This window comes from Ixodes scapularis, unplaced genomic scaffold (assembly GCF_016920785.2).
Source record: "Ixodes scapularis isolate PalLabHiFi unplaced genomic scaffold, ASM1692078v2 PGA_scaffold13__105_contigs__length_92229423, whole genome shotgun sequence".
In the NCBI taxonomy this organism is placed as follows: Eukaryota; Metazoa; Arthropoda; class Arachnida; order Ixodida; family Ixodidae; genus Ixodes; species Ixodes scapularis.
Window position 1 is genome coordinate 30,994,910 of NW_024609839.1, and position 27,654 is coordinate 31,022,563.

The following is a 27,654-nucleotide window of genomic DNA, read 5'->3' on the forward strand; positions in this document are numbered from 1 at the left end:
CACTCGGTCGTAACCATGTTTTGCCCAGAAAAGGTGCTGCGACTAACAGTTAAACCCTACTGGATCTTTTTTCTGAAAGGAATGCCCGCTTCAGGGTGAGAGCTTTATACACTTTAGGGTGAAAGCTTTTTCAAATAGGGGGTGAGAGTTAGATAACTGCCCTCTTCACAGTGTAATAACGAGGCTCGGTGGACATTAGATATGAGGGGATAGATTGGTAGATTGACTAATAATTAAATTCATTAATTAAATTTTTTTTTATTGGTTTTAAAGGTTATGTTTTAATTGCAGTATTGATGGCAATTACTATTAGAGGCCAGACAAATTGACATACTGTAAAATACCGGGCTAGCGCCCATTCAAACTTTGGAGATCATCGCAAAAAAATGGGGATGGGCACTTGTCCGGTCATCAGTTTTACACATAAATGTACTGTGCGTAAATTCTCAGATCTTACAAATTTGGTAATGAGCGCTTAATGTGGAATGGGCGGATGCGCGGTATTCTACGGTATATTGCAAAAATGAAATAGTTTTATTGAGATGTATTAATCGATCAATTTTTATGTTTCATAACCGGAATTAAAAATTGCACAAAAAAGAGTGCCACACAAGCCCTGTCTACAATGATGCTTAAAAAGTGACGTATTTGTGTCAATCATGTTGTAACTACCTTGGCAGTGTGTTCTTGGTGGGTGTGCTGGTGACATTAGCACTCTCGCCCCTTCATTGCATTTGACGGAATGTCTAAGCCAGACGATTTTCAACGCTTGCAAAGTGGCATCTGAACCGGCCGTCGTTTGTGCAGGTCTGTGGCAAGCGACTGTTGTGTGGCCAGCACACGTGTAAGAGCGTCTGCCACGGGGGACCCTGCGGTGCCTGCCCCAGATCCGGGCCTCGGACATGCCCATGCGGGAAGTCAAGTATGAACGTTGCCCCGCTTTCAAAAACAAATTCCCGTTTTTTATGTTATGTTTTTGGGTTGATGCTTCTGTGGAAAGCGTGGCAGAATGCCGCGCAAACCGCAACAAAGTGTGTAGCCCATACTTCGGAGGACAATCTCTATGAAAGAGCGCATAATTCAGAAGAAATGGCAATTAATTAAGAATACAAAACAAAATTTTAAACACAAGCCGATGGGAATCGAACACACGATTACAAGCCCGACACTTTACCACTGTGCTAAAGGGGAGACTCGCAAAGAAGAAAAATCTCGTCCACTCGCTATTCGAACACGAATGCCGACATTTGGCATTCATGTTCGAACAGCGAGTAGGGACGAGAGCAGCAAGCTTGGCGTCTACCCACTAAGCATTCGAACCAGCGGAATGCCTTTCAATGGGAGAGGGAAGTTAGGATTTATGTCACGTTGCCGTCGATGTCACTATTCGCTCTTTCTCATGCGCGAATTGAAACTAAGTGACGCTAGTGTGCAAAAAGCCCTCAAAACACTTTTGGTTCTGAACTGGTAGATGGCGGGTTTCAGAATATTTGCGAGGTCAGATCTACGCAGCTTGTCCGGTCATCTTTTTTACATATGAGTGTACTGTGCGTATTTTCTCAGATCTAAGAAATATTTGGGAATGGACTCTTAGTGTGGGATGGGTGGATGCACGGTGTTCTACAGTATTGCTAATACATTCTGCATACAGGATGTTTAGACGGTAGATTAAAGGCTTATCAAGAGATACCTAGACAAACTGATTTTCTTTTCATTATAAAAGGCTTATCTTTTACCCCTTCTGAAATGGTACCTTTTCTTTGCAAAGTGTGTTTCAGTTACAGTCGCTGCATTGAACTTCACAAACCCGCAAATCAATGGACTCCTCTATGAAGGGTAGTGAATGAACCCAATTTTGGTTCAGCGTCCCTTGTGCTTCATTTTGTCCTGCTCAAACGATGGTCGGGCGTCGCGGTTTGCGTCGACTGAACGGAAATTCGACAATGCTGTTGTGCAGAGTGGGAGCGCCCTTGCACCGAAGACGTGGGGCCGTGCGGCGACACGTGCGACAAGCTCTTGGCGTGCGGTTTGCATCACTGCAGCCAGCGGTGTCACGCAGGGGACTGCGCCTCTGTAAGCACATACGCTCGTTTGAAAGTTTCTTTGCTGGGAAAGTTTTGCGACCTCCATTAAATGCCTTCGACCGGTTTTGCCCCCAGAAAGAGTGGTATGTTCCTTGTGATTACATTGAAGGTCATTGATTTTTATAAAATTTTCACCATGTACTGAACATCCACCCGTGAGTATGCGTATGAAACATTTATTCTAGATATTGTTGTGTCCGAGAGCAGACGACACCCCCTCCTCCACGGCGTTGTGCGGTGTAGTGATAGTTAGCGTCTGTGGTTTTGCAATTGCATCTGGTTTAAGCCGTTTGCTGCATCATGCGATGGAGGGTGGGGGTGAATTGGTGATTGACTGGGGGGTTCAAACACACCATGAAGAAATGCAGCAGTGCTTGTATGCGGAGAGCAAGTCATCTGCTTCTTGCGCAGGGGTTGCTGTGACGGCGGAATAATGCCGAGTTCCGACTGGCTTTGATTGGAAGGACAGTGGGTACACCTCAATGCTAGGTGCCTTGAGGTCTGCCCACTATTTTTTCCGATCAGCCAATAAGAGCTTGGCATTCCGACATCATTGCAACCCCCGTGCAAGAAGCGGACAAACTTGCGCTCCACATTGGCTTCTTTCCGAGATGTCTGCGACGGGAGAGGATCAGAGGAGTCCGACACGAAGGCTGGCTCTACAGCGTTCGCGTCGTGCTGGATATAACAGTTTATACCGTGATACAAACAAAACCTTCCATACCATTCTGCTTCTGAAGCGACATCTAGGTCCACATGTCGGCATATCGCGAATGCAGTCTCAACGGGCAGTCCCCTCGGAGGCGATGCCAGCGGATCGAATGGGCAAATCGTATGAAATCTCGTGCCGAAAATCGGAAAACATTTGCTGGTCATTGCTCGACAAAGACGAGCTCGATGAATTGTAGCCCATTATTTCCCACGTACGACTGCGGCGACCTTCTGACTGTTTGCTATGCTGGGCAAAACAGGCTCAAGCTGCCTGTGTGCAGGTGTTTATACAACATCTGACGTCGCAACAAGATGGCGGACCAGTAAAGTTGCAAATTAGTTTCGGTTTTGTTTCTATGATTAAAAATTGTTTAAATATTTGGGGACGAAATCTGTTTGCTGTTTTAGGCCCAGTTTCTTGCGCTCTTTCAGAAGATACGTTTAGTTGAACACGTTCGAATTGACGCCGGAGTTCCCCATTAAAAGAACCTCGCACATTTTTCTAGATTTTTCATAGATACCTTATAGGCGTAATGCCTCGTGTTCCTGGGAAGATGGGAGTTTCTTTTTAGCTCCACGTGCCAACTGTCTCAGAACACCAATCGAACGGCATTAACCTCCTCAATTCGTTTGTAAGTAGAGGAAATTGTCAGGTTCATGCTGCCTAGTGTTCCATCACAGTCACTGTTCTGGGTTGGAAATGTTTGGAGCACGCGCCGTGCTGCGGGCATCATAAGGGCCTGTTCACGCAAACGTCACGGTGCTACCTCGGCACTATCAATCGGTGCTGGAAGTAGCGCCGACCTCGCTGATGTGGTGCTGACTCTTTTGCTATGTTAGTGATGCAACGTCGTATCTACACTAATTACGTTCAAGTCAGTGCTACGTCGGTGCCCTTTCTAGTATTGATTATGTGCCGCGATGTATGTGTGACCCTCCTTTTAAAGCCAATTGGTCCAAGTGCAAATTCGAATACTATTCGCCGACAGAGTGATTTACCGGGCACGAGCGGACCGGTGATGCAGCTCTCGCGTCTAGTCTGCAAGTCGTATTCAGACGTGACGCCCGCGTGATCTACAGCGAATGGGTTTCGGGGCTAACGTGGTTTGGTGCGCCTGCACACAGTGCCTGCAGGTGGTGCCAAAGCGTTGCCGCTGCGGTGCCCGCGAGAAGGCCGTGCCCTGCAGCCGAGACTACACCTGCGAGACCAAGTGCAAGCAGCTGCGAGACTGCAGGAGGCACCCCTGCAGTCGCAAGGTCGGTGCGGCAGCTCTTTTGCTTCCTGCCGGCCAATTAATTGGTTCGTTGACTCAATAATTACGCAGTGTTGCGACGGACGGTGCCCGCCCTGCGAGCAGCCGTGCGGACGGATGTTGGCCTGCAAGAACCATCGCTGTCCCAGCACCTGTCACACGGGTACGTCGGCACAATGTTGGCATTATGTTGGCAGTACATAGGCAGTGAAAGCAATATATTGGCGTAATACGCTGGTAAACATCCTCTTGTCCGGGGCCATACCTGGGGGGCGGCCTGTGTGGTAGATGGCCCCCCCTCCCTCTCCCAAATGTAGCCCCCTATCGCTTCCCAAATCAGCCCCCTCCTCCGAAAATCAGCATGTTTCTTAATGTTGGTTTGGTCCTAGTGCAAATTTGACCTCGCATTTACTGTATATGCCGATACAATGCTGGTGACACTTATAAGCACAATGCAGGCATTCTGTTATAGCCCCAATCAACACTGGTACGAAGCCAGCGTTATGTTGGAAGGGGCAAGCTAAACCTTTAGAACAGTACAATTTTGGCAAAGCAACGGTGTCAGAATCTTTGAATTAAACACATTTTTGAGAAAGGTCGGTAGCGCAACGTGCAACGATTTCGAGGCCATTCGAGGAGAATAAGCAAGGGCTACATGGAATTGGTAAAGAGGCTGCAAGACACAGTGTCTATCATCCCTGTTTTAATGCAGAGTTTGTTTTCTGGGTCATTTTCATAAGAAAATTCTCAGGAACGATTGACATGCTTGGAGCATTACACACTCTATAAAGTTCGAGCCCTGGCGGCGTTCGAACCCGAGTTGGTGCTCTGGCAGTTGGATACTATAGCCACTGAGCTGATCTGGAAGGGTAAATTTTTTTATATGAGTGCAAGCACGCCGGTGAGAATGGCAGATTTTGCATGAAAATAATAAAATGCAATATTAAGTAAAATAAATAAATATAAAATAAATAGAACAAATTATATAAAATCAATAAAAATGAAACAAAAACAAAATTAAAAAGTAAATAGTATAAAGTTTGAAAAATCTAGCACAAACCATGCGGTTAGTGTAGTTTATGCGGGAGACATTCTGTGCCCCTAGACCTTTCCCAGCACCATCGAGCCTGTACGATTTTTCTTTCTGTTCCGAGGTGTTCAGTACAAGTCTCGCCAAATTTGTGCGTAGACTGTCTTTGGAACGTGACACCTGCGCTGACACCCTGCTGGTTTAACTCTTCGATAATGTTGCGTTTCTACGATTGGTGTGTACGTCCAGTAGAGGTGCCATTGCTGCCGGATTGCTATTGCGCTGTCTCCGCCGTGATGTGGCACAAACACCGTGCTCCGTCTGCCCCCCAGCTGACAGTGCGGTGGAAGCCACGTGCTCGTACTTCAGCAACATGATCATGCTACCACTTGCACGCGCAGAGAGTGGGGTCATGTGGTGAAGGGGAGGGGTGATTGATTGGCCTGGGTAGTGCATAGCCTCTACTGTACTATAATCAGATACCTACATCAAAAGAAAGACAGTGCAGGGAGGAAAAGGGTGGAAACTAGGAAAGCTGAAGTGGAGAGGAGCAACCTCCTTTCCACGGCGGCTTTCCTCGTGTGCGCCCTTTTTCCCCCTAGCACTGTCTTTCTTATGCTGTATCTGACTATAGTATCAGTGAGCAAAGCGTATATTGACATCAGAGGAAATTATTAAAAATGTGCGGACGAACGAACCGTATCGATCGAACGGAATGATTGTTACGATGTTGCCGAAAGACGAAATCCTTGGCAGCGCCCGAATTCGAACTTTGGCTTTCCGAATGATGGGTTTAGTAGGTTAACCATTGCACCGTCTTGTCTTTTTGGCATTTACTGTCCGTCTTATGAAAGCACAAAAAGGAAATGTATACAATGGGAGGTTTTCTGGAGGCACATGCCACTGCATGGAATGTGGTACGACGCTTACTGGCTCATGGTTTGTGCTCGTCGTGCTTCGAAAGTCCTCTCACTATTTGTCCTGCCACATTTACATGCATGCTTTCTTGTTTATGAGCTTTGTGATGCGGTCGCATGACAGAACTTTGTCTCCGGAAAGAACCAAGTCCAGTATGTCGTAAAGGTGCGACGATGAAAGTCTGCGAGGAGGAGGAATTATTGTAGAAAATCCGAGCAAGCATTCGCAAAGAGACGCACATAGTTGAGTCAGCGGAGTCTTTCTTTTCGTGAATGTGTTTGCGACCTTCGGATCCCCAAAAGGAGGGGGCCCAATCACCCCAATGGGACGAGAGATATTTTCTAACCAGGTCGCATATTCTCCGCGGCTTCCCACGGGCTCAGGAGATTAGCGAACATCCGTGACGTGGTTCACTCGACCTCAAAACCCGACTACGTCTAATCCCCTTCTCAGAACTCAGTCGCACAAATACAGCCTTAGAGACTCGATATCATTGTCTACGAGAGTCTGCGAGACTATTGCTAAGATTCGTCCTTTGAGCATTGGTAATGTTGTTTCCGCACAGGTCCCTGCTACCCGTGCCGGGAGAAGGTGGAGTTGTCTTGCCGTTGTAACGAAACTCGGACAACCGTGCCGTGTGGAAGGGAAAGGTCGGCCAAGCCACCCGTCTGCCGCAAGCCGTGCCGGTCAGTCGCAGCTCCTCTCTCTCGACGCTTCGACGATCGATTACATTCGGGGACAACTTTCTGTGGCAAAGTAGTCGAGGTGATCAGCGCTCGTCCACTCGTGCACCTTGTCGCTCGGCGCCGCCCCGTTACACTGCTTTTTGCCGAGAGCAATTTAGAAAACGTGCTCAAGGTGCAGGCGAGCTGGTGTATGTCGATAATGATGGTAAACCCCGAGACTGGAGAAACAGTAAGAGGACAGAAAAAAAGGGAGGACAGACAACGTCCCAAGTGAAGCGTCTCAAAGTTTTTCGAAAGTGCCTAGAAGAAATTATGAGATGCTGTTTGTTCCCTTGTTTTTCTGTCCCCTTTTTGTTTTATAGGTGTTTTCCCCCAGTCTCGGGGGTTTGCCACCGTGATTAATTTGGGAACTTCAGTCGCGTTGGCGCGAAATTGAAGTTTTGATTTTTGAGCTGGCACCCCGATTATGGAGCTGTTGGGCTTTCTGAGTTTGTACTTTTTCTGTTGCGACAGATGTCGTTACAGAAAGTGACATCAACCGATGATTCTTGAAAGGGTGGCCCGTCCGTCTATCTTTCCAAGGTCAAACTTAAGAGAAAAGGTCTACGTTTTTTCTCGCAACTCAAATTGCAAAATTGTTTGCTGGCAAGCGTTTATTGTCAGTTCTTAAAGATAAGGCATCCTTGGCATTAAGGCATTGCTAGTCAGTGATCAACAGAAACTTTTTTGCTGTTGTTTTAGCTGGATTTTATTAAAAATTTCACACAGATGTTGGTTAATGCCCATGTGGTGTAACAACCAAAATATCTCCGTCATATCATACTCTTTTATTTACGACACTTCTCTGCTTTGAACCTAGTAGAGAGCCTGTAGAGTTAAAAAAAAATGTGACAGAAGGCTCGTTTGTCTCAGTGTTCCCAAACGTTGCCTACACAACGTAATATTGTGGTATTTTCTGATTACTTGTATGATTATTTACGGTTTACGTTTCATGTCACCTGGTTTGGAGGGACATGAAAAGCACGCAGGTGAAGGACCGCAGTATAAATCGAAGAAGAAATTACTTAGAAAAAGAATACTCCAAAGTGTAATGTAACTTAGACAGCATAAGAGAACAGAACGAAAATAGTGAGAATGGCTTTTAAGGAATCAGCTCCAAAAGCAAAAAAGTATGGATCTAAGAAACAATATTTAAAGTAATATTTTGGTACCTGAGCTGATGCGAGTTATTATTTGTAGCACTTCAGAATCGTGTTCACTAAAAAAAGAAATTGCAGATTGCAAGCAAAAAGTGCTTTAAAAATAGTGATGGGCCAAACTTTTGCCGAATCAAAAGTTCGGCGCCGAATCTTAGGATTCGGCAAAGCCGAACTTTTGCCAAACTTTTCTAAAGATTCGGCAAAGATACATTGTTACCAGACTTAACTTTGATATTTCGTTTTTTCTAGCGAAAAAAGGTTTTGTTTCTTTTTTCTTTTTTTCTTAACTTAAATGCAACATGTAATGCATATTGACATAGTTATTGCTAAATAATGTGATATTCTACAAGATAATTGTATCGGTGTCGTTTTTGTGTGTTTACTGGCAATTTTAGTGACTCCTTGCAGAAGTGGCGTGACAACAAGGGTGGGTAGAAGCGAGCGTGGCGCAAACGCTACGAGAGTTTCAGTCTTGAGGCATCATCAGCGCAAGCCTGCATGTGTGTGTACATTGTTAAAATGAAGGCAATAACGCTGCGTTCTTGCTTTCTCTGGGAGTCGCCGTTTTGTGCACGAAAACGAATGCAGCGGTTGCTGAGCCTTCACCAGAAGAGATAACAATATTATAAATATGCATGTTTTTCGATTTCAGTCACTTGATGTCAACTTTGCATGAAAGTGTGCGTCTCGTACTCGCAATGTCTCGTTTTTAACCTTTAAAATGCCAGGTTCTGGTGTTAGGACACACACAAACGTTTCGGAAGATAGGGAGAGTTAGGAATGGGGTCGGATGTGCAACGTCGAGCATTATAGTTCTGTGTTTAGTTTTATGCAGTACATGAAAATCGTGGAATAACGTTGATTGAAAAAGTAATATTATTTTGTTTTGATACGCACTACTCCTGAGCCGAAAACAGAATTGTTATAATTGCGAGGAGTGCTTTAGAGTAATTGTCGGCCAATGTTTCAGAATGCACCGCATCATTTGTCACTTGCGCAGTGGACTGTGTAAATTACTGGTCGATGTACCGGCCAAAATATTGACACGAGAACCACACTCGCTCACAAACGCACAGTTACCGTGTTGCCTAGTCCACACCGCACCGTTACCGCTGGTTGTACTGCACTGCACAATGGTAACCGCACGACTGCACGGCGTCCACTTGCAATCCATGGCTCCGTTGGTCTAGCGCACACCAGCTCGGAGCGCGTGGAGCGAAAGCTCGCGTTGCAGAACCCAGGGATCCTGGGTTCGAGCCCCACCCCTGCCCGTTTCGATCTGGATGAGCATCGTACTGGCGTGCGGTCGTGTATCACTACTGCGTGATGCATGTTAAAGACCCCAGGCTAGCGGTTGTACCGCACTGGCTAAATTTCTCATCTACAGCTGGGAGACTCGTCGCCCCTGTGAGGCAGACCAAGTTCTAGGCTGTATAGGCACACACACAACCCAATTTTCCATGGCTCCGTCGTGTTCTCGCGCGTGCGCAGACATTTGCCGAATTTTTGCCGTATCTTTGCCGAACTTTGCCGAATCTGAAGTTCGGCAGATTCGGTCCATCACTATTTAAAAATATTGAACTTTCTATAAAAATGTCAAAAATTATCCTTGGAGGAGGGAAACGGGGGGGACAAGGGACAAACACAAATCTCCAAACACAGCAACGCGACTTTTTCTCAGAGTCGATCCCTGTGTCCCCCTTAAAAGAGAGTGCCTGGGCCTGTGCGGCCCGTGCAGGGTTCCACCGGAGTGTCACCACGAGAAACTGGACGCCCACGCCTGCCACTCGGGACGCTGCCCCCCGTGCACCCAGACTTGCGACCGGACCCTGGCCTGCGGGCACGTCTGCAAGGCGCGCTGCCACTCGGCCGTCCTCACCAAGATCATGCCCAAGCAGGTAGTCTTTTGCCACCCAAGGAGAAAAAAAAAACGAGAAAGAAATTTAATTACGTTTGTACGTACCAGGTAATCGAGAAGGTGTTAGAAACAAATTGAACTGCGTCTTAATCCTAGAAAAGACCCACCTGCAAATAAAGAGACCTGCGAGTCATGCGTTGCAACATAGACCCTCTTTCCGAGGGTGCTGCAGCAAAGGCCACCAACCTCAGAGTGTCCACGTATTTCTCTTAAGCCGTGACTCTGAGCATCGTTCGGCTTCACTTGCGCCCCCTTACGTGACTGCAGTGTGACGGAAAAAATCAGCTTGGCCCTTAAATCTACTCTACCTTGGGTATTTTTTTTTCTAAACCCCTAAAATTTGAAATAGGTAGCATGCTGCACTGCTACCATATTAAAACTGACCAATCGTTTAGCAGTAGTGGATTTTTTTATGTAAGGTTATGCAGCTTGCTTACTTGATTTCGAAACAGCTTAACTTATTCGAATGGCATAAGAAATAGATTGAGCCGCTTTCCTCCAAAATGCTTAGGCTCGCTTCCATCGCTGCTGCAGCAGCAATAGAGCTTTTCTTTTTTTTCGTCCGAAGGACATTTTACAGAGCAGTCTGAAAAAATTGGTCGTCGTCGTACGTTTCACGGCAGCTTTCTATACTTTCTGGACCGTCCCACAAACCTCCGTGGCTTCAACAGCCCAAAACTATGTGTCTTGTTGAAAGGACTCATAAAGATACATTATTGCGTCGCAAAATAACCGTCGTCGCCGTGGGCACCCGAAACGTTGCAGGGTCCCCGTGCCGGACCGTGGGAACCAATCGTGGCGCCTCGCCTCGAGGTGGTCGCTCAGCCGTGCCCCCCATGCAAGGAACCGCTGCCCCTTGCTTGTCGAGGACGACATTCCGTAAGTTGCACGGCGCCACCCTGCACAAAGCCGATGTTCCAGCAGCGGTTACTAGATGAGGTATGCTTAGCATTGGCACTCTATTCCTGATGATGATGATGATGATACTGCAGCTTTCGCCTTTGCAGCAGGCGAGCTTGAAGAGATTTTGTGGCCTAGCTTAGTCATTAGTGATGCAGCTTTTCCCCTTCGTAGAGGGGTAACTCGTGAAAACCTCACCACTATTACTACTAATAAAAGAAAAAGCTTAGAGGACATTATTTGGGAAGGTGAACTTTTCAACTGTTAGCCTTATTTGTATAAAATTTGCGGGGCATATTTGTAGCTGAGAAAGAGGATGACTTGCAAACTATGTACTAAGCGCAGACTATGCAGGAGGTGCGAGCTATCTAAAAACATTTTATTTTCATCCAAGATTTGCTGGTGCCAATTAGTTCGAAAAATGTGGTAGCCTATTCAGTGGCTCTAGTTATAGTAAAGCATAGTTTGTTTGATGGCTTCAAGTGCGGCGTCGGGTCACAGGTGGACACCTTCGCCTGCTCCGACCTGAGACCCTATTCCTGCGGTCTCGCATGCGGTCGGGCGCTGCCGTGCGGGAACCACACCTGCACCGTAGAGTGTCACGTCGTCGAAGACGCGCCCAACGAAGTCCAGGTATGGCGGTCAGCTGGGGGTGTGAACGATATTCGTCGTAACGTCTCGTTTAGTGGCTCATCACTAAACTTCCGCATTTTCAGTCTTTTTTTTTTTTTTTATATAGTGAGTTTGGAGGATTTAATCTTTTTTTTTTTCCCCACAGATTTGGTGTTCTTTTTTGTCAACTTTTGGTGTCAAACAAGAAAACCCGTTTTTATCTGGGTTGAAGAAAACCCGACACGGCTGAGGGATTCCTTTAGGGAACACACACGTCACCCAAATACTTAGAAATCATTCTGGTAGCGATAAGGGATAAAAAGTTTTTGATAAAAATATTCTTCCTGCAAAGCGAGACTTCTTTGCTTCAAAGGAGAGCTCTGATTCGGGGTTTTCCAATTTGATAAACCCATCTAACATCTTTTGGGATTGGGCTAGTTAGTTTTTCATGCCTCAAATGAACTGCGCTGCAAAGGATCACAAATAATGACGCCGAGACTAGAAAGACGATGCAACTTACACGAGTGTGCGCAGTCGTGCAGGACGTGTCGTCTTTCTAGTCTCTGTGTCATCCTTTCTAATCCTTCGCGGCACAGTTTAATCCGAGCATAAGACCGTCTCTGGGTTTAATGTTCGGGGTCTGTCGGTATTTACCGAAGACACTAATCCCTACTTGCAACCGGGGTTTCGTGTTTTAGTTACGTAGCAACGAACTCGGAAGGGTAACCCTCGGGCCGGTTTTATCGAAGTACTCCGAATCGGAGCCTTCCTTGAACGAGAAAAGCCCGAGCTTCGCGGGAAGACAATGCAACCTTCAACTTCGTTTTGCATTTACCCCGAACCGTCTGCGAGGCTGCTCGTTTCTTCTGGAACCGCCGGGCGTGGGGCATGGCAAATCCTAAGTGCCGACGTTGGTGGTCTCCAAAGAACGAATTGCAAAGAGAGAGACGGAGTAGTGGAAAAAGGGAGAAAAAAAACTATACGTTAAGGCCGGTTCGCACACTTGTGACCGATTATTACTGAGTGGGTTAAAACGACGAGAAGAGCACGCCGGAGCCGTCTGTTAGGTAACCATGGGACACCCGAGACTTCTGTATTATTCCTCGTTTTTCTTTTCCGCGTCATCCTATTTCACTGACTTTAAAAACTTTCGACGGTGTTACGAACTACCACTACTCAAAGTGTACGCCTAATCTCGGAAATACTACAAAACCTGCGGTTTAGTGAAATGCAGTTCCAGGGCCACCTCGTAGGTGGCGCCACCGTGCCAGTGTGTTCTTTCTTTGTAAGAGAATACAAGAACCGGGTCATAAGTGAATGAAAGTGTCTGAACGAGCTTTTAGAGTCAGTTGTTTTGCCGCCACGTGCCAAACTGGGGCAATTGCACGTCAACTCTAGTTCTTTTTATACGACGTCTGAAGCCAGTGTGTTTTTGCAAAATGAAGCTAAAAAAAGCCTCGCCAGCAATCCAAAACCCTTGGGACCACCAACGTTTGCCTCTATGCCCCGCCATTTTAAGGCGGCCAAAATACCCGCGAATGTGGCGGATATTTTCCTCCACGTTCGTGACTAGGCCTGTGAGAATAGCGATTTTTGAGTATGGAATGAATAGTGGTTTTGGCCGAATATTTTCTAATTATATATCAAATAGTATTTCTGAGCCTTTCACCACTGTTGCATCGTCCTTAATCAAAAATTGTACTGAACTCGCGAAAATTATTCTCAGCCTTCTGCATGTACACTTCCAAGCTCAATTTTAACCTATAACAATATTTATGAACTGTGGCCTCGAAAAGTCGAACGCTTACATTGGGGTGGCGTGTAGATGACGGATTTGACGTATGATTCAACCTAAAAAGACACCCAGCTCACCTAATCCAGGGGTTTATAAATATGTTTGGCTATATGCAAATATCCTTCAATCTCAAATTTTACAAAAAAAACAAAAAAAACTAGCACAAATGACGAATCATGGAAGAAAGGGTAAAAACACAGGCGAGCTGGCGAAGAACTTCAGTAGTAACTGGAGGCATCGATTTATAAAAAATAACGAACAAAACTACAAGTCCCGAGCACAGCTTCTAGTTTATTTGAACACAAACGCTGAATGAGTCCAAGTTGTCAGGATATTGCTGCCCTATATCCATTCTAGCATAATAGCCACAGTTAAATTTTGAAAAGTTGACTGCAATGTAAATGTCGACATTCATTTTTTTTTTTATGCATTAGGTGTATGCATACACCATTCCACTTCGAAGATGTGCTTCCCTGCTAAACACGTGGCTGTACTGCGGCCACAGTGTACGATATTTACTCTTTAGGTGAAAACACTGGCATGAGGAACAAGGAGACGCGATCGACTAGATAGATTCCTTTCACGAGTGCATTCGCGTGTCCAACAGCCCACAGCGAACTAGCGTCACTTGCTGGCAAAATGGTGCAACAGTGAACAAACATAAATAAAATGTCTCGTTGCCATGCCATCTCTCGTGCCGCCGTCGCATGCCCTTGAGCAACAAGCTCGTGCTCGTCTGATGCCATGGCAACGAGATATTTTATTTGTGTTTTTTACTGTTGCATTGTTTCACCAGCGAGCGACGCTAGTTGACCGTGGGCTGTTGGGTGCGTGCATGTGCTCATGATAGAACTCTATCTTATCGCTCTGTGTCGGGCAGGGTCCTCACCTAAAGAGTATATTTTACACCACAGCTGCGGCAAAGCAAGCTCCTCGGGTGTTGCTTCCCCGCAGAGCACCAGTGCTCAAAGAGAAGGACACTATGGGGCTGTACTCCGTTTCACCTTATGTTGTACCGCAGCAAAGGCTAGAAGTGCGAGCTCATGCGTTGGCAGCTGCCCCTAATGCATGAGAGATTGTATTGCCGAGATATGCCCCAGAGCAAGGAGGTTGCGCTTGTTGCCTTTCCTACGGTACATCATAAGGTGAAATAGAGTATAGCCTACCGCGATCGACTCTTCGAGTATTGCGGCTCATCTCGGAGCAAATATGGAATAGCGCACTATTCGAAACTACTAATCCGAAATTTGCGATACTCCGTTAATTGTACAAACCCTTTGTTGCAGGCGGGCCGCAACTGCAGCGTTTGCGACGAGGGCTGCAAGAAGCGGCGTCCCGCCGGCTGCGTCCACCCGTGCACCCGGCCCTGCCACCCTGGCAACTGCGCACCCTGCACCCAGTAGGTCTGCCGCAGCAATCGGCCTCGCCCGCAAAGGCTCGTTTGCGCAAACATTGCAGCACTAACCCAATGCCTACGCAAAGTCGGTGCTTTGCGTAGCAAAGCATTGACTTACCTAACCTAACCCTATGCAAAGTCGGTGCTTTGCGCAGGCAAAGCACCGACTTTGCACTACCATATCGCTGCTGGATCAGCGCTCCGCTGCCATGTGACCCTGTCTTTCCTTTCCTACACGCACGGTGCAGCACTAACTCAGTGCTGAATCGGCGCCGACAGTAGCACTGGCGTGACCCTGACCAACTTTACTACATCGAAGTCAGTCATCAATTGTCTTAGAGTGCCCGGCACCTTTTTGAGGCACGTTTGCTCGGCGACACTTTAAACAGAAGCCGCTTGTGCCGACAAATTTGAGACACTTTCTGCGTGTCTTTTAAGAAGAATATCTACATAGCGAATACCCTGGTAGCACCAAAAAGAATTTTCGTGAGCCAATCTTTCAACACTTACCGCAGGGAGTCAAACTTGCACGAGCAGGTGCATAAGACGCTTTCAGAATACAATATTCAAGCTAATACCTACCTTCCACCATGGGTGCATTAGTTTGAAAGGAAATGTAACCTCGGTCTCGACGTTATTGTTAAAAGGACACACCCCCTGGGAGGGTCAACTTTTGAACCCTTGTTTTAAAATTAATGCAATTTACAGGGTAGGCTGGTGGTCATGCTAGAGGGTGCATAACAAAATTTCAGGTCTGTCGGTTAAGTGGGAAGGAAATTACAGCAGCTTCTATCAGCAACACGCCTACATTGTTTAGTTCATCTATCATCGGAAAACTATCACAATATTAAAGATTTTTATTCGCTAGATAGTAGCAGAATGCCTAGGAGGTGCGGCTGTGGAAAGTTTTTTTTGTAAAAAGCCATTTATTTCTATCAATTTTCTCTTCTGCAAAATTGGTCAACTTTTTGGTCTTCTGTGTCTTCGACACAATGTCATTTTTTTTATAAAAGACATTCGTAAAGTGACAAACAAATTCCATAGCCAAACTCCTTATTAAATTTCAGTCAGGAAAAGTGAAGAACGAGCTTTCCCTGCATTGCCACTATCAAAAGATAGATTGACTAAAATGGAATTTATATTGAAAAGTGGAACGGAAAAAAATGCATTCAAAGTGTTCCAAACCCTACCTTTTCTTTAGCTTCGATGGACAGAAAATAATTTATAAAAAAATTAACTATGCTGTGTAAACTAATGAAAATTTCTGGGAATACTCTCTAGATGTTGGTGGATGTAAATACGTCATTTTTCAAAATCAAAATTTTTAGCGGAAGTTTTTTTGGGGGGGGCAGTGTCCCCCCTTAAAGAGATACTTCAATGAAATTTGAAATATTCCCGTCGTGTTCAAAAATAGGTTGAATATGATCCACAATATCCTTAAATGACAATCGCACGTTTGTATTTTGAGCCTGGTGGCTGTATTTTTCGTTATAAACGGCCCACTCTGGCAAGCGCTCGGAGAAGGCCGAGCGGAGAACACGTGACATCCAACGCAATCGTGACGTAGGTCGTCTCAAGACGAGCAAAGCTACGGCGAGGCTGACGTCGAGAGGATGGCTTAGTCGTTCCAGCCACCGAAGCGGCTGTTTTTGTACGAATTTTGAGTGACGGGTTAATCTTCTATAATCTTGTAGGGGGACAATAGCGACTTCTGCGACACACAAAAGGCATTCTCGGGAAGAGGGGAGTTCCTCGTTCCCCTCTTCTCTCGTCGTGGCCGGAGACGAGACAACCTCTGTCACTAGCTGTCAAGGTTCCTAGACGAGCATTACAAACGAGGCGTTAGCGACATCCACCAGGTGCTCTTTGCTAATTGTTTAATTCGTTTTAAAATTCCTTTTCGTGACTTTTTTAACAAGATATTGGTATGTTCCATCTGATACTGCTCTTTTGAACATATATAGACCAAAAAATGAGCGCCGAAATTTCGTTGTAGTATCCCTTTAAACATCGCAGACATTTGAGCAACAGCTCCGATAACTGGCACCGCGAGCAGAGACGGAGGAAGAGGGTCGTCTGCTTCTACACGGATGCTGAACTGACTTCAGAGCTGGTGCAAGGTTTTGAGGAACTGGGTCTGAACTCATTCAGAACTGGAATGAATCAAACGCGCCAGTGCAGCGGCCGTACAACTTCCGGTTCAATCGAATGTGCCTGTTCCTGCACTGCTGAACTACCGTAAAATCCTGAATTAACGCCCTCCTTTTCGCCGTAGATAATTGGCAAAAAAAGTGGGGTGGGCGATCTTTCAGTATTTAATAACCAAAATCACAAAGAAAAATCGAGTAACGCGTGCGCCAAAGCAGCGTGGGTTTTTATTTCCCTAGCTCTCATCGCTGAAACCGTCAAACGACACATCGCTTTTGCTATCGAAGATTAAATCTAACCCCTCGTCAATGAGGCTCTCAGGATCCTCAGGTCCATTGGTTACCGAAGCCAAACGGTCGTTGAGCTCGCCGTCCTCGGAACCATCGAGCCTTGTGGATATTCCGCACCGTTTGAACGAACTCCGCACGGTATCCTCGGAGACGGAGGCCCACGCCTGAGCCACGAAGTCCACAACCTCTTGACGCGACGGCTTGCGAAGGTTGCCCTTTGGAGTCACCGAACCTTTCCGGAAGGTTCGGTGACTCCGGCCGGTTGGCTCCTTCAGTACGATCAAAGCAGGTAGCTTGATGCCCGCTGCCGTCGCGCACAAGGCCACCGTCATCCCTCGCCGAGCACAGCCGGTGTTGGCGATGCGAATACTCGACTCGCCGACAGCATTGTTGGTTCTCGCAGCAGGGCAATCCATCCGGACCATGGTCTGATCCATGTTGGCTATGTTGTAGTCCGAGTAGTTGTGCTCCAGGCGCAGAGTTGACACAGCCTTTCGGAACACCGTAATTGCTTCAACGTAGTCGGCAGGCAGCTTCTGACTTTCGTTGGTCCCCACCCGCATACGTAGACACATTAAATCGCTTCTTCCAGCTAGCTATGTACTGGCTTGACGCTTGGAAGTTTCCTAGCCCCATCTGTTCTGCCAGTTTCCGCGCATGCTCTTGAAGCAGGCGATTGCTGACTGCTCGACCGGCGGATCTCTCAGTCTCCAGGAAGTCCATCAGTGCGTCGTCGATTTCTTCACTAAAAACGGGTCGTCCCCTACCTATTGCTCTCTTCAACTTGTTCGTTCCATGGCATTGTTGTCGAAGTACTTGGTAGCTCGTATTCCATTCCCGTACACGCTTCCGGTCAACTTCGAAATGGCGCGCAGTCTTGCTCACGTTAGCTCCGTTCTTGCAGTGCCATTCCACGACTTCCACTTTCTTCTGGATGGTATAGCTGGACCTCATCCCGAGTATACACAAGAAATGTCTTCACAGTTTGCTGGTCGAAAGATTTTCTGGGGTTCTCGGGCGATCTGACGACAACCACTAAGTGACCTTCAACGCTTTCCTGATGTCATTCAATAAGTGACCTTGACCGCTTTCCGGGTTCCTTCCGTTATTTTATCTCCCTTATTGTGTGTGGCCTCTTCTTTTTGTGAAGGGAATCCTAGGCTTTCCAAACCTTCTCCCCTACCCTCCGGCACCTTTCTCAACCTTCGGGCATCGCTATTTTCGGAAGGTGGGCGACCTATCAGTATTCGAGGGAAACACGTGTTCGAACATAAAAGCGGAGTGAACGATCTATCGAGTGTGGGCGCTATTTCAGGATTTTACGGTAGTTCAGCCAGTTCGGGCGAATCGAACAGACCTACTGTTTCGTTACAAGAGTGCTTTATTGGAAACTGCTCGGAGCCAGCCATATAACACATTCTGCGTCATTAAAAACATGCAACGATTGTAGATTGTCGTCGATCTATTGATTGTTTTGCTCACTGTGAGCTGCCCTGGCATTTTGAATGTGCAGATACATCAAGATGAAGTGCCACTGTGGCTTGAATCCAGTCTTTGTGTCGTGTCACCAGTGGAGTTGCGAGGAACAGCGTGACATGCTTCAAAGCTGCAAGAACCGCTGCTGCAAGCAGGTAGTGTGGGAAAACCAACACATAGTCGTCTTTTGTGATTTCCCTCCAGTTATGTTCAAAGAACAGACTAGGTGTGACATCGTCCGTCGGTAGTTGCGATAATAATTGTAGCAATAGAAGCAACATTTGGCCTTCTACAGTCGAATGCCTTTATAACAAACTCTGCAGGACCGGCATCATTGTACAATTTCCTTTGCTGTAAGGGTGGAGTGCAAAAAATCAGACGTGAAATGGGATGAGAGTTTTTGCGTAGCATTGCACCTGTAGTATGTAGGAGCAGTTTCTGAACAACTGCGTTGCTCTTGCTTGGATTTTGCCGTCGCAGGGGGAAGTTAGAGCTCAGTCGGAACTAATTTGTCATTCTGGAGACTACAGATTTAGACCCATTCGGAAGCAAGCGAATATAATTTGGGACCTTGGGTTTGCTCCGATCTAAACTCCAGGCACTGTGAAACAAATCTTTGTACCAATTTCCATTCTTCTACTTCTTTGAAGGTTAAGGAAGTCTACCAGTATTATAGCATTTTCTTTTTACGTTATTCGTATACGCTCATCTATGTGCAGTTATAGCGCATCCTTTGAAAAAATTGAATTCTATTGTGACATGTTAGCGACTCGTATTCATGGCACAACTTGACACCTGGCAGAAAGCCTACTACAGTCAAACACCTTTATAATGAAAGCCTCTACTTTAAGAACACCCATTTAGCGAAGTGTTCTGGCCAATCTCCTACATGTTCATTATGTTCCTCTGACCAATAAATTCCTGTTTAACAAACATTTCTGTTTAACGAAGCAATTTTGTGGCCCCACAAAGCAAGTAAAACCGGTATTATGAATGTTGTAGGTGAAAAGTAATAGATTTCATGTAAATTGTCGCTCTCAACTGACGCGCAAAGCAGAAGAGAAATACTGCGGCAGTGGCGACGGTTGAAGCCGCCGCCACGCCATCGCGCTGCGTGTTCTTGGTTTTGGGTCAAAATAATTTCTTAGTGTGCAACATTGTGTCTAGATGGCGCCACGCAGGCGTAATGCAACTATGTCGCTGCGTAAAATGCCTGTACGCAGGAATGCTGTCACATAGCACCATATGGACACCAGGTTGTATACATCAACAAATCGTCTGGACCCAAATCGAGAACTTGTCTCCGCCGCAAGCGCTCGTGCATACTTTAGTTTTGCTCACGCCGTTGAGTATGCACCAGTCTACTCAAGATTAGTTTTTACAGCGAAGCTGTTACGATCTGGGAAAAATTGTGTCTGCGGATGTTGACAGAAAACTCCCCATTGGTTGTGGCAAGTATGAATAAATAAAAATAGAGGGGGCTGTTATGGAGTCGCCGACGCGCCGACGCCAGCGAGCTCCAAAGTCAAAGCGACCGAGCGAGAGCAACCGTTCGCGCACGAAGCCCGAGATATAAACATCTGTCCCGCCGCTTCGCGCGTAACCTGAGCGCCCCGTACCAGAGGCGCCTTTCTTTTATTTCGTTTTAGATTTAATAAACGAGACGTCAGTCTTCAGCCTGACTCCGGCACGAAAGGTTGTCCATGTGTGCCCTTCGCAAAAGAACGTAAAACGAAACATGGTGTCAGAAGCGGGATCGTTCCGTGAGTCTACTAATAATTAGTAAAGCGCAGGATCGACTACAAACGAAGGAACAATGGACAATCCCTCAACTTCTGCCGACAACGGTGCTACCGAACAAACGGTAACGGCAACTTTTCGCATCTCGCCACCCGAAGCCTTCAGTTTTACAACACCTAACGAATGGCCGGCGTGGAAGGAGAGATTCAAGCGCTTCCATGGTGCATCAGGACTGGCATCTCAACCATCATCACACCAAGTCGACGCTCTCATTTACATCATGGGACCACAAGCGGAAGACGTCTTACAGACCTTCAAGCTGTCCGACACCGAGGCCCAAGATTTCGAGAAGGTGATGGAGAACTTCGAACGTTACTTCATTCCTCGTCGAAACGTGGTGTATGAGAGAGCCATGTTCAACACAAGATCGCAACTGGAGACGAAAACCGTCGAGGAGTACGTCACTCCTCTCCATGGATTAGCCACTACGTGCAACTATGGACCACTGAAGGAAGAATTGATCCGCGACAGGCTGATTGTTGGTCTTCGGGACAGCAGGACTTCAGAAAAACTTCAACTGGATCCTGATCTGGACCTCCAGAAGGCCGTCACTGCTGCGCGACAATCGGAAGTGATTAAGAAGCAACAAGTGGAACTCCGACCGACAAAAGAAAAGGATGCCAACGTTGACCGTATAGCAGCCAAAAATGGGACAGCAGCAGGACCTGCTCAGCGTGGAATTGAACGTTCAAATGTTCGAACTCCTACTAAGAAGACCGCGACACCCAAACCAAAAGGCAAACCGTGCCGTTGGTGTGGTCGAGAAGCTCACCCGAGGAGCGTGTGTCCGGCGAAGAACGCAGGCTGCAACAGGTGTAAGAAAAAGGGACATTTTGCAACAGTCTGCAAATCTTCAACTACCGTGAACTCCCTCGTACACGAACAAGGATTCGTAGGAGCTGCAGCTTCTCCTCAAACAGCAAAATGGGACATCGAGATATTCGTCGACGAAACTCCTGTTGTTTTCCGAATAGACATTGGAGCAGACGAAACGGTGTTACCAGCTGCCATCTTTCAAAAGGTCTTCGCAAAGTGCCACAAGCTCTCCGAGCCCCAACGCCGACTTCATGGTCCAGACGGACGACCCCTTAAAGTCATGGGATCAGCTTGGATGAAGCTCAAGTGCCGTGGGCAACAAGCACTCGAAGAAGTTTACATCGTGAAAGGACTTCGCAAACCTCTCTTGGGTAAGCCAGCTATTGAAAAATTTCGGCTTTGCCCTCAAATCTGCATGACTGCGAACAAAACTTGCGAACCGAAGAAAGAGTTCTCTCACCTGTTTCAAGGACTGGGATCTCTCGAAGGTGCTCACGTTCTCAAGCTGAAACCTAACGCGACGCCGTTTGCTATCGCATCACCGAGAAGAGTACCGCTTTCGCTGTATCGAGAAACGCAGAAAGAGCTAGAAAGCATGCAGTCGCAAGGTGTCATCTCTCCAGTAGAAGAACCTACTGAATGGTGCGCGCCGATGGTCATCGTCCCCAAACCGTCTGGCAAAATTCGCATTTGTGTTGATCTCACACAACTGAAAAATTGGGTTGTGTGTGTGTTTATACAGCCTAGAACTTGGTCTGCCTCACAGGGGCGACGAGTCTCCCAGCTGTAGATGAGCAATTTAGCCAGTGCGGTACAGCCGCTAGCCTGGGGTCTTTAACGTGCGTCATGCAGTAGTGATACACGACCGCACGCCGGTACGATGCTCATCCAGATCGAAACGGGCAGGGTCACACAACTGAACAAACACATTCAGCGCGAATATCACCCTATCCCATCAGTGGAGCACACGCTGGGAAGGCTAGCAGGAGCCAAGATCTTCTCAAAGCTGGACGCGAATTCTGGGTTCTGGCAGATCCCTCTAGAAGAGAAGTCACGACTCCTGACGACATTCATCACTCCGTTTGGAAGATATTGTTTTAATCGCCTACCATTCGGAATCACGTCAGCACCGGAACACTTCCAGAGACGTATTACACAACTTCTTCAAGGAATGGAAGGAGTACTTTGCCACATGGACGATATCTTGATATGGGCGTCATCGTCCGAGCAGCACGAGCATGTCTGCGAGAAGTCCTCAGGCGACTCTCATCAGCAGGACTCACGCTCAACGAGGAAAAATGCGTCTTTCGAGTGAGAAGTATCAAGTTCCTAGGTCATCAAGTAGACAGCGATGGTGTCCGTCCAGACGAGACAATCGTCAACGCAGTGAAACAGATGCCCATACCGACTTCAAAGCAAGAAGTCAAGTGCATCATGGGTATGGCGACATACCTAGGACGATTCGTGCCACACCTGTCTGACCTATTGCATCCACTTTCGTCACTGCTCAGTTCCAAAGTGGACTTCGTGTGGGATCATCCTCAGCAGAAAGCCTTCACCAAATGGAAGGAAATCCTCTCAACCTGCCTCGTTCTTTGAATTTACGACGCCAACAAGCGATCGATTGTATCGGCAGATGCGTCATCCTACGGCCTGGGGCAGTGCTGCGTCAAGATCAGGAGGATGGATCATATCGCGTCATCGCCTATGCGTCCAGAACACTCACCGAAACAGAGAAGAGGTACGCCCAAATCGAAAAAGAAGGTTTGGCACTCACGTGGGCATGCGAAAAATTCCGAGATTACATTGTGGGAACGCACTTTGTACTGGAAACCGACCACAAACCACTCATTTCTCTGTTCGGATCAAAGTCATTGGACGACCTAACCCCACGGCTTCAGACACTGCGCATGCGTTTAATGCGCTACTCATTCGAAGTTGTCCACGTTCCGGGCAAGGAACTCCAAGCAGCTGACTCGTTGTCAAGAAGCCCTCTGCCACAGCGGCAAGATAGAGAGATGCAAGAAGAAATCGATTGCTTCATTCGACACATAGAGACGTCCCTACCAGCAACGCAAACGAGTCTCAAATGGATAACGGCAGAACAAAACAAAGACCCTGTTTGCCAAAGACTCGCCAGCTACAGCCATAAAGGTTGGCCAAATCGTCGAGATGTCGGAACAGACCTCAAAGAGTACTACGAGTACCGTCATCACATTGCCGTGCAAAACAGCCTTCTCATGAATGGTTCTAGAATAGTGGTACCAGAATCCTGCCGTCCACATATCCTGCAACAACTTCATGAAGGACACATGGGCATAGGAAAATGCAAAGCACGGGCAAACGTATCGGTATGGTGGCCGAGGATAAACGATCATATCGAGCGCCTGGTCAAGAACTGCGAAAAATGCATTAAAACTGGCCAGAACCGAAAGCTCCCCCTCATCCCGTCAGAGTTTCCTAGTCGACCGTGGGAGAGAGTGGCGATGGACCTTTTCTTCATTCACGGGAAATGGTGGCTGGTCGTCGTCGACTACTACTCTCGCTACCCCGAAATCGCCCGACTGGAAAGCCTCACAGCAGCGTGCGTAATAATGCACTGCAAATCGATATTTGCGAGGCATGGCATCCCAGAAGTAGTGGTGTCTGATAATGGTCCTCAGTTTGCGGGAACCACAGGTTCAGCATTCACCAAGTTCTCACAGACCTACGGATTTAAGCACATCACATCAAGCCCTCGCTACGCGCAGAGCAATGGGATGGCGGAGGCTGCGGTGAAGATCATAAAGAGATCACTCAGCAAAACAGAAGATCCGTACGAGACACTCATGATCTACCGTTCAACGCCTCTGCCCAACGGATACAGTCCGACAGAACTTCTCATGGGGAGAAGGATGCGTACAACCGTACCGATCGCCACTCAGCTCCTGGAACCAAAGCTACCCGACCAAAAAGAGCTGCGTCACTATGAGCAAGAAAACAGGAACCGACAAAAGCAATACTTCGACCGGCGACACGGAGTGCGTAAACTTGATCCACTCGGCTCTGGACAGCGAGTTTGGGTCATTGACCTCAAGCGAACCGGAGTTGTTCAGAACAAGGCCCATACACCACGATCTTACTGGATAACGTCCGAGGGTCAAGAGATCCGAAGAAATCGCACGCATTTAATTCCTTTCCCCAATCAACAAGATAAACAAGGCATCGAAGAGTTCCCCGAAACAACCACGAGGCCCGAGGAAACGTGTGCCGACACCTCCCACAAACATTCTCGGCACGGCCGGTGTGTAAAAGAGCCAGACCGTTTCGGCACTTCTTCGAAGCTCCCTTAGAAAGAGGGATGTTATGGAGTCGCCGACGCGCCGACGCCAGCGAGCTCCAAAGTCAAAGCGACCGAGCGAGAGCAACCGTTCGCGCGCGGAGCCCGAGATATAAACATCTGTCCCGCCGCTTCACGCGTAACCTGAGCGCCCCGTACCAGAGGCGCCTTTCTTTTATTTCGTTTTAGATTTAATAAACGAGACATCAGTCTTCAGCCTGACTCCGGCACGAAAGGTTGTCCATGTGTGCCCTTCGCAAAAGAACGTAAAACGAAACAGGGGCAACCAGTGCAAGTCAGCCTTCCTTGGCTGATTCACACTGGTGAGGCCCTGATCCCTTGTTATCATCTCTAGGCATCGTCCTTGAGGTCGTCCTCTAGGCATCGTCCTAGACGTCGTAAACATAACAGCTTTGCTGGTCCTCCTTCTTCACGTGAAGTGGAAGGGCTCTGCAATTTGTTTTTCAACACTCGGTCCGGGCAATGCTCACATTCGTTTTCTTATTTTGCACGTATGTCGGCGCATTTTAAAGGACCCGAACGAAAGAGAGTATACACCAACTCGTGTTTACAAACAAACCGGAGCGCCCCTAGCGGACTCCACCGATGCCGCGCATCCACGACGGGGGTGTGGGCAAGAAGCTCGCCGTCGCCCATAAACAAACCATTGGAATGGGATGTTTTCGGCGTCGGTGTGAGTCACCACTCTCTTTTTTGCGTTGGAATTGATTCTACGTCTTCCTGGCAATGTCCGACTACTTGAGCGGCCTCAGCGAAATTATTGAGGCTTGTTACACCACAAAACTCGGCGTGAATAATGTAACATGCGGCGATTCATTCTGCGTGGATGCCACAGAATGGACGCTAAAGCCTGATTCACATGGTGAGGTTCTGCTCGCTATTTTCAGTCATGACGTCGCTCAGGCTGCAAAAGCCTGAACTGTAGCTGAGATGTCGACGTCGGTACTGAAAATCGCAAGCAGAATTGGACCAAGTGAATCAGGCATAACAAGCCGGTGATGGCCACTGGTAACAATTATCAACATTTGCTTATATCTAGTGTTTACACCGAGCCTACTTACCCGAAGCAACCTTCAAACTTGAAACGTCTTTTCAGGTCTCTGCTTCTTATCGCAATTACCGCGTCAGCGTTTGGTCCACGGACCGCTGGCGTTTGAACGAGCTGACGACAGGCAGAAACGTTTGAGAGAGCAGACGACAGCTCAAACGATGAGGCGGCCGTTTGAACGTGATGACACACTGAATGTAGTCCGCAGGTGGTTCGTGCAACTTGACGGTTTTCCCGTGTTCATGTTGGAACAAAACAAATAAATTTGACGACGACTAGTATCCATGAATTCAATCCAAAGTGCTTCCCGCAGAAGCAATTGTGGTTCGACAGCATCTGTTTTTCCTTTTTCACGGCCCCTGTTCACATTCTCAGACGAACCGAGCAGGCAGAAAACGCACGAAAACCGACCTTCAAACCTTTCCCGACTCTTTTGGTAAAGCCCCAGTCGCGGCGTTTTGACGAGAAGGCAGGTTTTTGTCCGGTTTCTTCCAAAGTAACACAGGAATTCACGTGCCCCATGGCGGCTTCCGCCCACAGCCCCAGATCAGAAGTGCGCCCGACGCGACACCACCGCGCCGTGACGTATTAGAGACGAGTTTGTGTATATATAAAAAAAGTATTTTTACCGGCAGTCGCAACTTTTTTTAAGCTGTCTTAACATTTGTTTGACAGATGCGCGGATCTTCGTCAAAATCTAAGATTCTCAATCTTATTCGATCCGAGTCCCAAATTGTTCCGCCTTGGAGCAATCTGCAACTCTAGCCGCGACGCCAATATCCAAGCGAAATCAATAGGGCTGCACAGAAGGAAATGCGCCCCCCTTTTTGTGCCGGACAGATGTGTGAAAAAGAGTTCAGTCGGCTCGGTTGAGCGCCTTCCTCATCCTCACTGCCCTTGCTCCTACGCCATCTGGCGACTCTATGTGCAATCAAGAGCAGCACAGCCGCTTCGAGAGCCTCCTCCGGTTGACGCATGGCGGTATAAGCCGCCGCCCGACTTGGGAAAGGCCAAACTTCCACAGTCGGCAAACTCCTTCGCTGCGTGATCGGTAGTTCGACGTCGGTACTTTACCGATTGTTGCAACTCATATTTTGATAAATCAGTTGTTTGTCATAAGTTTGGACAGTGGGAAATTCACCGGTGTCTCGGCTGTAGATTACAAACTGCCAGTGGCGGTACGACCGCTAGCCTGGTGTCTGTGTGTCACGCAGTGGGGGGTACTCAAACTTGTGCCAATACAACTTTTATTTAGAAAAAAAGAAGTGGTAGTTGACCCCAAGGTGCCTGGATTCTGCAGCGTGAGCTTTCGCCCCCCATGCTCAGGCTGCAATGTGCCAGCAGACTCTATTTCCCCTTTTGATAAGTCAATTGGGAACACACAAAACCTCGTTTCTGTTGTCGCTCATGCTATATTTGGCGCAATACCTTTTCCTAAAACTCCTTGAATGTTGCGCAGCTACGTCAACATGCGATAGCACGAGGTCAGTATCGTGCGATCATTTTTTGCGCTGAACTACTACAACAAAGATTCCTGCACTAGAAAAATTTTTGCCAGTCCCGCAGACTTTGTCATAAAGGCATTTGACTTAGTTTTCTGCCAGGTGGCACCAGTTCTTTTGAAAGCGGTTCATTCTGCCACAAACTGATTGTAAATATCGTCACTGCATCGAACGCAGCTGGACTGCGGTCACCGTTGTCCGCTAGACTGCCACCCCGGGCCCTGCGCGTCGCGGAGCGAGTGTCGCAAGAAGGTGACGCTGCGGTGCCCCTGCAAGACCCGCAAGCTGGAAGGGCCCTGCAACGCCGTCGGTGAACCCCCCAAGTGTGACGACCAGTGTGCCGCACGCAAGGCCAGCATGGTGAGGCCCAGAAAGCTTTCAAATCGTGAGAACGGCACACACAGGAGTGGGTGGAACATGCATTCAAGCCACGAGAATGGCAAGCACAAAAGACAACCACAAAAAAAAGGAGCACCCATACATACACAGTTGACTCGCTACTATGGCAAGTTAGCACTTTGTTTTCTCCCTCCTTTCGTGGTCGTCTTTTGTGTGGGCCATTCACATGGCTTGAAAGCGTGGTCCACCAATTAACCCAAGCTTCGATCTTAACGAGTCCCGGAAAGCTCGAGTCTTTGGGGCAACGAATCTGCGGTGCATTTCGAAACTGTCGTTCGTTTGCATACTACGCTCCAGAATCATATTGCACGAAGTAAAAAAGGAGGACGCAAT

At 47.5% G+C, this 27,654-nt stretch overlaps 1 protein-coding gene across 1 annotated transcript in view; it reads left to right on the top strand.

Annotated features, from left to right (window-relative positions):
- LOC115326884 (NF-X1-type zinc finger protein NFXL1) overlaps positions 1-27,654 on the top strand; it is a 48,188-nt gene that overhangs the window by 20,161 nt on the left and 373 nt on the right. Inside the window, exons 8-18 of the mRNA XM_029987827.4 lie at positions 808-922; positions 1,958-2,073; positions 3,921-4,052; positions 4,121-4,211; positions 6,562-6,682; positions 9,620-9,779; positions 10,565-10,678; positions 11,201-11,332; positions 14,393-14,505; positions 18,454-18,571; positions 27,100-27,282. Of these exons, the coding sequence (XP_029843687.2) occupies positions 808-922; positions 1,958-2,073; positions 3,921-4,052; positions 4,121-4,211; positions 6,562-6,682; positions 9,620-9,779; positions 10,565-10,678; positions 11,201-11,332; positions 14,393-14,505; positions 18,454-18,571; positions 27,100-27,282 (1,395 nt within the window). The remainder of the gene's footprint in view (positions 1-807; positions 923-1,957; positions 2,074-3,920; positions 4,053-4,120; positions 4,212-6,561; positions 6,683-9,619; positions 9,780-10,564; positions 10,679-11,200; positions 11,333-14,392; positions 14,506-18,453; positions 18,572-27,099; positions 27,283-27,654) is intronic.